This window comes from Pipistrellus kuhlii, unplaced genomic scaffold, assembly GCF_014108245.1.
Source record: "Pipistrellus kuhlii isolate mPipKuh1 unplaced genomic scaffold, mPipKuh1.p scaffold_m20_p_14, whole genome shotgun sequence".
Taxonomy (NCBI): Eukaryota; Metazoa; Chordata; class Mammalia; order Chiroptera; family Vespertilionidae; genus Pipistrellus; species Pipistrellus kuhlii.
In genome coordinates this window covers 26,256,982-26,269,888 of record NW_023425449.1, presented here as the reverse complement: position 1 = coordinate 26,269,888, position 12,907 = coordinate 26,256,982, and the positions used below count along the sequence as shown (strand labels likewise).

Sequence of the window (12,907 nt, the reverse complement as noted above, 5' to 3'; positions counted from 1 at the left end):
TTGTCAACATGATGCTACATTTGAGTAGAACGTTTCTGCTTGGCTGGAAGTGTAGGTTAGCATCCCCCCTACCCACAGTGTAATGAATGAATTAGATCCCTAATGATAATAATAGCTGTCAGTTGGCAACTACCTGTGTCTGGCAAGGAACTAAGCAAAGGTGGGTTTTTGTTTTTTTTTTTCTTCCACTTAATCCCTTCCAATAATTCAGCAAGGATGAGAGAGGTAGAGTGATGGGCAAAACATTTAAAAAAAGAAAAAAAAAGAAAAAAGAAAAAAAGAAACAAAAAGGTACCTAGTAATATCAGAGCTAGGATTCTGGCCTGGGAAGGCCTGGCACCCACATCACACTCCACCCTTGGTGAGCCAGGCTTCATTTTCATTTGGAATGTTGACGTCCTAACCTCCATCCTTGTGAGTACTGAGGTAACTACAATGTGTTAACTAACATGTGTGCGGATACTCTGAAAACATTAGGTTGAAGCAAATGAAATTGTAGCTACATGACCATCTTTTACCTGCAAGAGCAGCAATTTAATTTCTGTTCAAACACGCATAAAGGCTGTACATGGTGAGGGGATTTTTTGCTCTCCCTGGTTTCTTTCATCCAGACCAGTGATTCCTTCCTTCTCTTCTTTTCCAGCCTTTTCCAAACTTTGTCGCCATTACTGTCCTGCTCCCTCTGTATTCTCACCACTTCTCTTGTCCGGGTCCAGGGCTTTCCCACCTGTGGCATTTACCTCTTTCTCCTCCAGAAGGTTCATGAAGTACAGGAGGTCTTTTCATAGACGATGGCTCACTCTTCCCGCCCTTCTTCCTGAAGGATCCCACTTCCTGGTACTTCAGGATGACAGATTTTATCTTCATCAGCAAATTGTGTCCAGTTATTCCACACATTTTCCTTCTGTGTCCCCATTTTCAACTGTACTTCCCTCTTTGTAGCACAGATCTTAGGAAATGAGATGATCCTCCAATATCCCCTTCAGTGGGGCCATGGTAAATGGTCCAGAGCAGGAATTGCGTGAATGTGACAAGCAGAAATGGGAGCCTCTCTCCCTTTCCTTTCCCGGGGCCACTTATTCCCCGGAAGAGCCGAACCAAGAGACCAGGCCGTCTGCTTAGGACCCCTCCCCCACTAATCTGGCTCCTTTGTGAAGAATGTGAGTTAACGAGGCCAACATTTACTGATCTCTACACAACAAGCAAAAAATAGAAAAGAATGGCCATAGCATGTATGTTTAAGTGTACATATGAATTATGTCCATAGAAAAATAGGCCAACACTGACAGTTCAACTCCCTGTTGTCTGACACATATGATTTAGCAAATAGAACCTGACCACAAGCAAAAATCAGTTTAACTCCAGTTTTTTTAAAAATATATAATTTCTTAAAGCTCAAAAGCAGTCAAGTATTTTAAAATAGTGTATTAAAATCCACTGGCCCTGACTGGTGTGGCTCAATTGGTTGGAGCATCTTCCCATAGACTTGAAGGATCTTGGTTCAATTCCCAGTCAGGGCATATACCCAGGTTGCAGATTCCATCCCCATTTGGGGGGTGGGGGGGGGGGGGGGGGGGTGTATGAGAAAGCCAATCAATGTTTCTCTATCACATTGATATTTCTTTCTCTTTCTCCATCCCTTCTCTCTCTAAAAACCAGTTGATGAATTTTTAAAATGCATTTTATTTAATTATTAAATGTAAAAAACAAATTTATAATGATGTTATGGGTTCCCCCTCTGCCCAACTGGTTCTCTAAATACAAGCAAATCATTTAACCTCCTTGGGTCTCAATTTGCTCATCTGTAAAATGGGGGCATAGTCTCTGAGGTCTTCTCTTGAGTGAATATTCTGTGATTCCATTTAAACATAAATATAGTACTCGAGATCATCATCTTAAGGAAAAAAAATGCATTAGGTTATTTATCACAGCATGCTTCTTAACAGGGAAAAATGAAAAACACCCTAAATTTTGGTAATAGGAAACTAATAGAATAAATTATAGAATATGCACACAATGATATCACTTGCAGCTAATTAGACAATAACATAGATGATATTAATTGACATGAAAATTATTCATGATCCATTTTAAGTGATCAGATTAAATTGTATGACGCTGTAATAGTAATGTAGCTAACATTTATGGATTCTTTTATGAGCCAGTGTATTACTCAGATTATTTATATTAGGGGTGTCGAACTCAATCAGAGAAGGGGCCAAAATCTAAAATCCAGCCTAAATCGCGGGCCGAATGGTTTACTGAACAGTCATAAACTGTCATTGTGATGGAAACGCAGCGTAGTGCAGTGATGACAGCGCGGTGCGGGCCACATTGCAAGGCCTGGCGGGACGGATTTGGCCCGCGGGCCTTGTGTTTGACACATGTGATTTATATGATCATGTATAATCCTGATATACCATTAATGAATTGAAAAATATTTTTCATCCCTATTTTACAGTTTGGGGAACTGAGGCTTAGAGGAATTAAATAACGACTTATATGAAGGGATGAATTGAGATTTGAATGTAGCATTTCTAGCTCCATGTTTCATTTCTGACTTTTATGTTTAAAAACAAAAGGAAATAGCAAATGTGAATGGAAAAAATCTTGAAAGATACTCATGTCTTAAGAGTGTGAGCCTCCCCCTCCTCCCAGAATGATAGAATTAAGAGTTGTGTTTTGTTTTTTTTTCCATGCATATTTTCTGGCTAACATGGATTATTTATAAAATAAACAACAACAAAAAAAAAAAAAAAAAAAAAAAGGATAAAACTAAGTTTCAGGATATTTGAACTGAATGTGAAAACATTTAGAAACCTAAAAAAGTGTAGACTGCATTTATGCATAACAATTGTATGCCAGACAAATGTAAATGGCTTCATCATCCCCTTTGAACACTGCATATGGAGTGATGACCTTTTGCCTGAAGAACATACGTGGACCCCCATGAGGGTTTCGGAAGTAATGCCTGCTCTTCTACCTACTGTCCCTGATCACCTGTGGGTGGGTTGTGGGGTGTGGGAGGAGAACATTATTTGTTTCCCAGAAGTTTGTTTTGTTTGTTTGGGTTTTTTATTTTTATTTTTTTATGTGTGTGGATTTTTTGGGGGGGTTTTTGTGTTGTTTTCTTTTAGCCAGAGAACAGGTCCTTATAACAACTGCACACAGTAGTTGGTTTTAAAATATCCCCTAAAACTATACTTCGGAGACTCGTGTATACCCCAAATAATACTGTGAGGAAACACATCTCTTCCCCATTTCAGTGTCATGAATGAAGAGTGGCAGGAGCAAGGTCTATATGTAAATGTTTAGGACATTTCTGGAAGTCCCTAGAGAGGCGGCTCTGACATGGGTCATGATTCATAGGAGTGTGCCCTGGACTGCCCACCCGCCCCTGCCCTGAGAGCACTACGCTTCTTCCAGGGTTACCCCTGGATCCTCAAAGCTTCAGCCTGTTAATCCCACCTCAAGGGTCCAAGTTCACCCAGTCCTAGCCCGATGTCAGACATTCTCTGGGGCAGCATCAAGTTAGCACTGTTTTCTGATCCCATTCAAACTTTGTCGCCTGGTTTTTATAAACCATAATAAAAAATTTAAAAAAAATGAAATCCAGTAAAGGCTTGCATTGGGTCTAGTACCTCACAGTGTGTGTGTGTGTGTGTGTGTGTTTCCTTTTTTTTTTTTGATTGGTGAAACCAATCTTGCCCTTGACATTTTCTCGAAGATTAACGACCTCACCTTGCGGTTGAACCTCCTTGCTTCATTGTCTGGAGTCCTTCATTTGTCACTTTTGTGGTCCTCCCTTGATCACTTAGTGCATTGCAGCAGAAGTGTCTGATCTTCAGGCCCTGTTATCAGGGTAAATCTGTTCGCAACAATCCCTTCATCATCCCAGCTTCACATCACTCCTCTTTTATTTACACTCTGATGTTACTAAGCCTGACACTTTGAACATGCTCTTTATGTGAACTGAAATACTTATATCTCTTTTAATCCACTTCCTTCATAACAAACTGCCTCTTGTAATTGTTTGGATGTCAAGTCACACTTTGCAGATGCCTTATACGTAGTAGGTGCACAGCAAATGCTTCTGTGGAAAACAAGGCACTCATTGCATTTTACTCAACACAGTTTGCCAACATTAATGAGCACAAATAAAATAAATGTACTTTCTGCCAAAAAATTGCATTCTGATAACTGTTGCTTGAAAAATTAGTACATTGTGTGTTTTTAAATGAAGATGATTTATTGCTATTGTGCAACACATGAAGAAAGACAAAAAAATTGTTTGCAGGATCATTGGTTTGAGCACATCAATGGCACTGTTGGACAATTCTTGCTGAGTGTTAAAATGATTTATGTAACAGACTGAAGCTTTCCACAGTAATACATTATAGTCTCAAGCGATCAACCCTTGTTCATGCAGAGACAAAAGAATCTGAAAACTACCTACTTCCGAAAGTCTTCTCAAAAGAAAAAGGAGATGCTGTTTAAACTCTTTGGAGAGAAATCACCATTACATGCAATATCTTAACTTCTGAAAACATACAGGGGAAGTTTATTATTTATCTAATGAATTCCTTAGTTTACTTTGCTTTCTATTCAGTTCTTTGAATCATGCCACAAGAATTTTCAATAATAGAAGATGAAATATGTTTAAACATTGGCATTTTTCTATCATGAACTTGCAGGAATTATGTTGCAGATTAAAAATTAAGGCCTTTTGTGTATGTTTGATGGCAGTGCTATTTATTTATCTTTCAAATAAAGAGCTATATGAGAAACATATTTTACAATGTTATAACCATAGCCATATTTTAGTGTATGCATGATTGCATGAAGCCATCACATAATTTAAAGATTCGTACAAGATGATATTTTTAAATTCTTCTGAGTTATGGGACTTCTTGTCACCAAAGATTGAGTGCTCTGTATAATGACTGCAATATGTGGACAGCGACCCACAAATGCAAGGTTCCTCTCGTGGAGAAACTAGATTTTTAAAAAAGAAAAGAAAAGGCAAAGGCCAAAAGAAATTGCCCATTATTTGTTCCTGGTCAGCATATATTAACACACTCTTTAGACCGTATGAAAACAAGAATTTTCTGTAGTCCAAGGAAAAGTCAGCCTAATTAACATCCCACTTCCAGATGTAATAATGTAGAGTAAGAATAAAAAATAAGAACAGGCTGTAGCCAAAGGACATGTGGATTGCAAAAAAAAAAAAAAAAGAAAAGAAAATAAGGTAAACAGGATACTCAGGTCATGGAATATGTAAAGCAACACGATTAAAAAGGAATGTGTGTGTCATTAAACAGACAGGGAGAATGAGGTCTTCCAGAAACCAGGTGAGAAATTTGTTTTCCCTTTTCACCAAAGGGGGTGGGGGTTGGGGGCTGGTGCAGGCTGGACATAGGGAAGGACAATGACTTCAGCCTAATGGTTGGCAAAGCTTCCAGACAGGTCAAATCAAAACACACCGGGAGGACCTGCTATTACTTTCTTAACCCCGTCTCTGGATTCTCGTCTGATGAATGATCCATATGATTAGCAGTTTGACTTCCTTGAATCTCCCAAGGAAGGTAACCTTCCTACAGGCACACAACAGCAAGATAGTTTAGTTTGTTTTTTAAAATATATTTTATTGATTTTTTTTTTTTTTTCCTCGGAGAGGAAGGGAGAGGGATAAAGAGAAGCATCTATCAGCTGCCTCCTGCACACCCCCTACTGGGGATGTGCCCCCAGCCAAGGTACATGCCCTTGACCGGAATCAAAGCTGGGACCCTTAAGTCCACAGGCCGACGCTCTATCCACTGAGCCAAACCAGTTTCAGTAAGAAAGTAATAGTTTTTGTTGCAAACTTAGACACTGAGATTCTGGTTCACAAATTCATTAGCCTTTTGCCTGGGTGGATCGGAGTGGAACTGTCAGGAAATGCTCTGCCCGAGCTGCGGATCTTCCAGCAGAATTCTCTGCAAAAGCAGTGTTATGACCCACTGAACGTGAGGTCCTTGTCCTCCTTCATCTGTTTGCCGTTTTCCACTAGCTTTTTATCATTTCATTTCAAAACTATAATTTTAATGTCTTTAAAATAAAGGAGAAATTTTATCTTAGGCAGCAATTAGGTGACTATGTTATGTGCACCTTACTTCAATATGAGAGGTCTGATCAATGGCAAGTACACTGAAATTCCTTTATAATGATGTCTGAGTTCTCTCCAATGCTGTCCATAGTTGGCTTTCTTGGCTATGGCCCCATCTATAGCATATATAAACCCATTTAACAATAACTGGAGCTATGCTAAAGCTGCCATTTTAAGAACTTTCTTTGTGGCAGACATATATTATGGGCTCTTTACCTATCTTGGGTTTTTGTTTTCAATGCTCATAAGAACCACATGAAGCAGATTTTGAAACTTTGGCTCACCAAGAGTGAGAAACTTGCCTAAGAATTCATGCAAATAAGTGCTTCAAAGAACCTGGCTGCAGCCCCTTCCTACTGGACTCCAGAGCCTCAGTTCTTTCCGTGGCCGTCCTTCTCAGTCACTGCGGGGATCGTTATTAGGCCTCTCAACCAGACCAAAGTCTGTCTCCTCCACATCAAGAAAGATGTAGCACGTTATAAGCTCACTATGTGAATTCCTATGGTAAGCACTTAAGAAAATTACTTGAAATAGTCATTGAATCTATTATTTAGAACTAGAAAAATACTCTCTTTAGGGAGATTATGCCATAGTTTTAAATTACTACTTTAATGCTTCCAGCAGTCCCCTTATGGCCCTGAAAAGTTCATATATATATTCCAGAATTAGCCAAATATTGTGATAGTACAGCCCACTCCCACCCATGTTCCATCACTCCTGCCTCCTGCTCCCTGGACACACAGGGGTGCACAGTGTATGATGTATCCCAGCACCAGCAATAGGATGAGACTCTCCTGTGTCTAGGACCAGTGAATAGCTTAAGATCAGGGAAAATCTGGTTATATAGCAATAATATAATTTTAAGTTTTTTAATCATTTGGATCCTGCAGACTGGCTATATTTTTGAGCAAATCACTTTGCATGTTTATTTGCAATTTACCTTTCTTTAACATGGTGAAGATCCAAGATAACATTAAAAGTATTGGCTTGAATTCCATACCATGATTCCTAAATAAATTCTCTCCATTTGCGTAGATGGTCAGCACTGGCTTTTATCATTCCTTGGGGAGAAGGGAAGCTGTGTGGCTCAGACTACTGGTAAAAGTCTGCTCTCTAGATTGGGAAGGGTAAAAGGGTGATAAGAAAGATGATACTGCCAAAACCGGTTTGGCTCAGTGGTAAAGCATCAGTCTACGGACTGAAAGGTTCCATGTTCGATTCCGGTCAAGCGCATGTACCTTGGTTGCAGACACATCCCGGGATGTGCAAGAGGCAGCTGGTCAGTGTTTCTCTCTCATCGATGTTTCTAGCTCTCTATCCCTCTCCCTTCCTCTCTGTAAAAAATCAATAAAATATATTAAAAAAGAAAGGAAGGAAGGAAGGAAGGAAGGAAGGAAGGAAGGAAGGAAGGAAGGAAGGAAGGAAGGAAGGAAGAAAGATGATGCCTTCTTGAAGGTCCACATTCAGCATAGATCCTCAGAGGGCATGGATTGACTCATGGGGGGTCCCTAACTCAGCTTAAAAATACAACAACAACAAAAACTTCATTCTGTGTCTCATGGGGTAGGTAAGGGTATTGGGTAGGATAATTGATCTTTGGTCCCAAGAGAGTTGGAAAACGAAAGAACCTTTCAACTCCTGGCCACACTGAGACCTGTAGAAGGAGAATAAGTCCAAGTCAGAAAAGAACCCCGAGTCAGTAGCAAGCGCAGAAGGCCCACTGTGTCACCTTCTCTGACTGCTGAGCCTCCTGCCTCATCACCAATGTTCTTGTTGGGTCATATCACCAATGTTCCTGTTTCTATGACCAGAGTACCCTCCCAGGCTCTCTATGCCCTCTTGTCTCATTAGGCCCTACTAATGGCCAGCCATGGCTCCCACCAAGTCCGTAGCTGACATTCTACCTGCAGTGGGGACTAGGCTCCAACACTTTCTGGGAGCCAGGAGGACCCAAACCCTCTGGGACCTCTGTGTCACTATAGAATAGTAGGTGCAAACATTTTTTAAAACATATATTTTATTGATTTTTTTTTTTTTTTTTTACAGAGAGGAAGGGAAAGGGATAGAGAGTTAGAAACATCAACGAGAGAGGAACATCCATCAGCTGCCTCCTGCACACCTCCCACTGGGTTTGTGCCCACAACCAAGGTACATGCTCGTGACTGGAATCAAACCTGGGACCTTTCAGTCCCCAGGCCAACACTATCCACTGAGCCAAACCGGACAGGGCAGGTGCAAGCCATTTTAAGGAGACAACACCAATGACCAGCGAAGGACACCAAACTTCTCTGCCCCAGCCGTCTTCGGGCTGCGTAAGCCTTTACATCTCTCACAGGATATTTTTTGCTTCCTGACATGCTGAGAGATGAACATTACATACCATGTTATGAACAGACCAGTGCAAAGTCTTGGGAATACAACATGTTTATTCAGGCCCATGGAATATATTCAGGCCCACTGGTATATTCACAAACTTTGTTCCTTTAAAGCAGAGATTCTCAACCCATGGGTCGCGACAGGTAGGTCACAACAGGTTGAGAACTGCTAGCAGGGTTGATAACCACTAAGACTATCAGAAAACACAGATATTTACAGTATGATTCATTAACAGTAACAAAATTACAGTTATGAAGTAGCAATGAAAATAATTTTATGGTTGGAGGTCACCACAATATGAGGAACTGTATTAAAGGGTTGTGGCATTAGGAAGGTTGAGAACCACTGCTTTAAAGAGTAATTTTAGCATTCCTTCACTCCTGTATTCATTCATGTAGTGACTCATTTGTTAATTCATTCAACAAACGCTGAACGCTGATTCTAACCAGGCAGCTTCACAGAAAATAAGGAAAAATATTGAATCATATCCTATTTAATACATTCCCACAAAAACTGCAAATTGTCTCTAATATATCACTTACTGCTAAGTCAAACATTTCTATTAAGTTTTAAAAAATCAAAATAAAGATGGCATGCCATAGAACTTAATGTTGAGGAATTAGCAATTAGTCTGGCATTGAAGTTTTTATAGATTATGTGACATTTTGACATTTTTACAATTGCCATGATACTTTTATGTGGCATCAGTTACACTGTAATAGGCTCATGGCATGCCATGACTTTGAAGGTAAAGAACAGAAACTATTGGGTAACCTTATCTTGTTAAAATCCTTGATTCACATAACTACCTATTACTGGTTAAGTTTTGGAATCTGTGGTCTTGATGTATAAATGCATGGATTAAATAACATTAATGTGTGATTGCATGAAGATAAACCATATAGCTTAGTTCAATTGCAGCATAATTGTTATCACTAAATGTAAATTGATACCAATTAAACCTTCCTTTAGAATACCACAAATTAAGATGTAACTACTGGAAAAATTCTAGAATGCAATGTTATAGTATACCATGGGTAGAATATCCATGGATATTTCAGAGGCTTAATGACATTTATAAAATTGAAAACATCTTTCTTCTTTATTGCAGGCATTAATTGTGCCTTATCCAGGAAAGTTTCAAAGAGACACCCATTCACTTCTTTAAATATATATGTCAATGAGTTCAGCCTTTAAAATGCTGACAAGAAGACAAGTTATAATTTCTTGTGCTCATAGAGAGTAAATATTTTAGTGGAGTGGCATTGGGTGGAATTTGGGACAAGAAAAGATCTGATATTAATGTTAATTCCAATTCTTAAATTACAAAATTTTGTTCATCAGAAACAGTTGAGTTAGTATCATTCTACATAACAAAATAGTAGCAATTAAAATACTTATGTATTACAGCATAAAAATACCTTCCTCCTTCATATATTCATCCCTCATATGTACTGTGTTGATTGTTTATCTGCCTACTGCAAGGCATTTAATTTCTGAACCTCAATTTTCTCTTCAGGAAATCAGGGTAATAATAGCTACACAAAGGATTATAGTAAGGATTAAATGAAAGCATCATCAGTGATTCAATACAGTACTTTATATTAAATCAACATTAATAAACATGCTTCCTCTTTCTTCCACACCCCCCCCCCACAATTTCACATCTTTATGCTTCTTTTATGAATATTTGTACCAGAACTGATGGTTTAGATCTATAAGGCACAAGGTCTAAAATATATGACGCAGCCAAAACCTGCTTGGCTCAGTGGATAGAGCGTCGGCTTACAGACTGAAAGGTCCCAGGTTCGATTCTGGTCAAGGGCATGTACCTTGTTGGTTGCAGGCACAGCCCCAGTAGGGGGTGTGCAAGAGGCAGCTGATCGCCGAAACCGGTTTGGTTCAGTGGATAGAGCGTTGGCCTGTGGACTGAAAGGTCCCAGGTTCGATTCCAGTCAAGGGCATGTACCTTGGTTGCGGGCACATCCCCAGTAGGGGTGTGCAAGAGGCAGCTGATGGATGACTCTCTCTCATCGATGTTTCTAACTCTCTATCTCTCTCTCCCTTCCTGTCTGTGAAAAATCAATAAAATATATATTTTTTTTAAAAAGAGGCAGCTGATCGATGATTCTCTCTCATTGATGTTTCTAACTCTCTATCCCTCTCTCTTCCTCTCTGTGAAAAATCAATAAAATATATTTTTTTAAAAAGAAAAAATATTTGACACAGTGAAAATTTAATCAAACTTATAATTTTGACATAGAGCACTCATGTTTTTCAGAGGAGAGAGATGCATTGTAAAGAGGAAGATTCGGCTAAGTACTGATTGAACTTCTAGAGCTGGCGAATTTTGTTTGTGTTTTTAGCAGAACTTGAGCTATTTCAGAGAAACAATCCGCAGATGAATCAACCCTTTCCTTCACATCCCCCCAGTCTGCAACCTCCACGTGCCTCTGTGTGACCAGGTCTCAATTCCAGATGTTCCAAGTAGCTCTTCATTTCATCATGTCTTCTGACAGCACCTAAGCAAATATATCAAACGTTGTACAACATTTAGCAAGTGCAACTTGAAGATTTTCTTTCTGTTAGACAAATAGACGCCATCTGGAAAAAATAACCCCAGGCTCTTGGACACTGGAGCATGGAGCCTATTGGCTGAACACCCAATGAATACCTTACACTACTTTCTTTGGCTCCTACCCTCTGCCTGCTTATTTCAAATCTTGCACACTTCAGCAGGCACTGTGCTGGGAGACAAACGAGTCCTTGTTACCCATGCACTCAAACACTGCGAAGACTCGCTTAATTTGAAAGACAGGCTTTGCGAAAATTATCTGGGCCAAAATTGTTTCCTTTCATACCAAAATACCTGCTCAGTATCACTGTGTCTTGACGTTAATTGATAGCAATATTTTATTATTTTGTTCTTTCTCAGATTTTCAGTATTGCCATGTCCCATTTTTACACAGGGGTTTTCTTCATGTAATCTTTCCTTCCCTCTTTGCTCTCTCCCTTCCTCTTTTATCTTAGTTTCTTTCTATATGAAAAAGTCCTACCTGTGTTGTTATTTCACTGATTGATTGACTTTTATTTCTAAGCTAGTATTATAAAAAATATGTTAATTTCACCTTTCAAAATTGGCTGAGCTGAATTGGAGTGACTGAAACATTGTTGATGAAAACTAAACACTAACTTTTATAAATTAAATAAATTGAAGAGTCAGACACAGAAAGAGCTATCTTCATTTTTACTTTGATGATATCATTTTTGTGATAAAAATTGTTTTTAGTGAAAATTTTTTTTCACATCTCAAACTTTCTTATGCAATCAGACTTATGCCATATTGCTTAAGTTGTTCCCTTACTAATTACTTGCCTTTCGCCAGTTGTGAGCATGTAGCTTTTCAAAACCCAAAAGCAAATTGCCCCAGAACTTCTGGAATTCATTTTATTACATCTCATGATCTGAGCAGTAGGGAGTCCTGTGAAACATGTTGGATCAAACATTAACTTTATAAATTGCCTTCCTTCCCCACAATTCTTATGAAAAAAGTATTAAGCTAGATTAAAACTCTGGAAAAATTTAATGGGACTTTTGAAATCTGTTTGTGTTCAGTTTCCTGAAAAATAAAACTGCCTAATGGAAGCACTCCTTGCATGAGAAGTGGCTGTGCCTTTGAGGCAATTTTCTTCCGTACATAATAGTGAAATTGCAGCAGGATAATCTGGATGTTTGAAATGTCTTTGCCAAATCCATAATGCTGCCCGTAATAATATCTGAAGGGGGTGTGTGGGTTTGTTCATAATGAGAAAAAGGAAGCAGTGATTGGCAATAATATCACCTTGTGTCTTTGCAGTCCTACCCTGGTCCGAGCCTGGAAAGTGAGGACTTCAACATCCCTCCAATCACTCCTCCTTCCCTCCCCGACCACTCGCTGGTGCACCTGAATGAAGTTGAAACCGGCTACCACTCTCTGTGTCACCCGATGAACCACAATGGCCTGCTACCATTTCACCCACAAAACATGGACCTACCTGAAATCACCGTGTCCAACATGCTGGGACAGGACGCAGCACTGCTTACCAACTCCATTTCCGTGGTAAGACTCTCTTTATCCATTTGTGGTGGGGGACAAGGGACATGGAGGGTAGGGGGTGGAGCAAGGTGGAATTTAATGCCAGAAGCTCTGCACTGTGATAGCGCGTCATTCTGAAACTAGAAATAGGCTTAAAGCTACGGAAGATGTTCTCCAGAGGTCCTGTAAAATCCTGAAGCACTTTTTCGTTTTATATTTAAGTCTAGGCAAAGTCAATTTATGACATGTTTGATTATAAATACATTATTTATAACCCAAAGTACTAAATACTCTTGGACACTGACTGTTCT

General features: G+C 39.4%; 1 protein-coding gene across 1 annotated transcript in view; it reads left to right on the top strand.

The window, feature by feature from the left end:
* TOX (thymocyte selection associated high mobility group box) overlaps nt 1-12,907 on the top strand; it is a 300,985-nt gene that overhangs the window by 160,817 nt on the left and 127,261 nt on the right. The window contains exon 3 of the mRNA XM_036436987.2: nt 12,378-12,620. Coding sequence (XP_036292880.1) covers nt 12,378-12,620 — 243 coding nt within the window. The remainder of the gene's footprint in view (nt 1-12,377; nt 12,621-12,907) is intronic.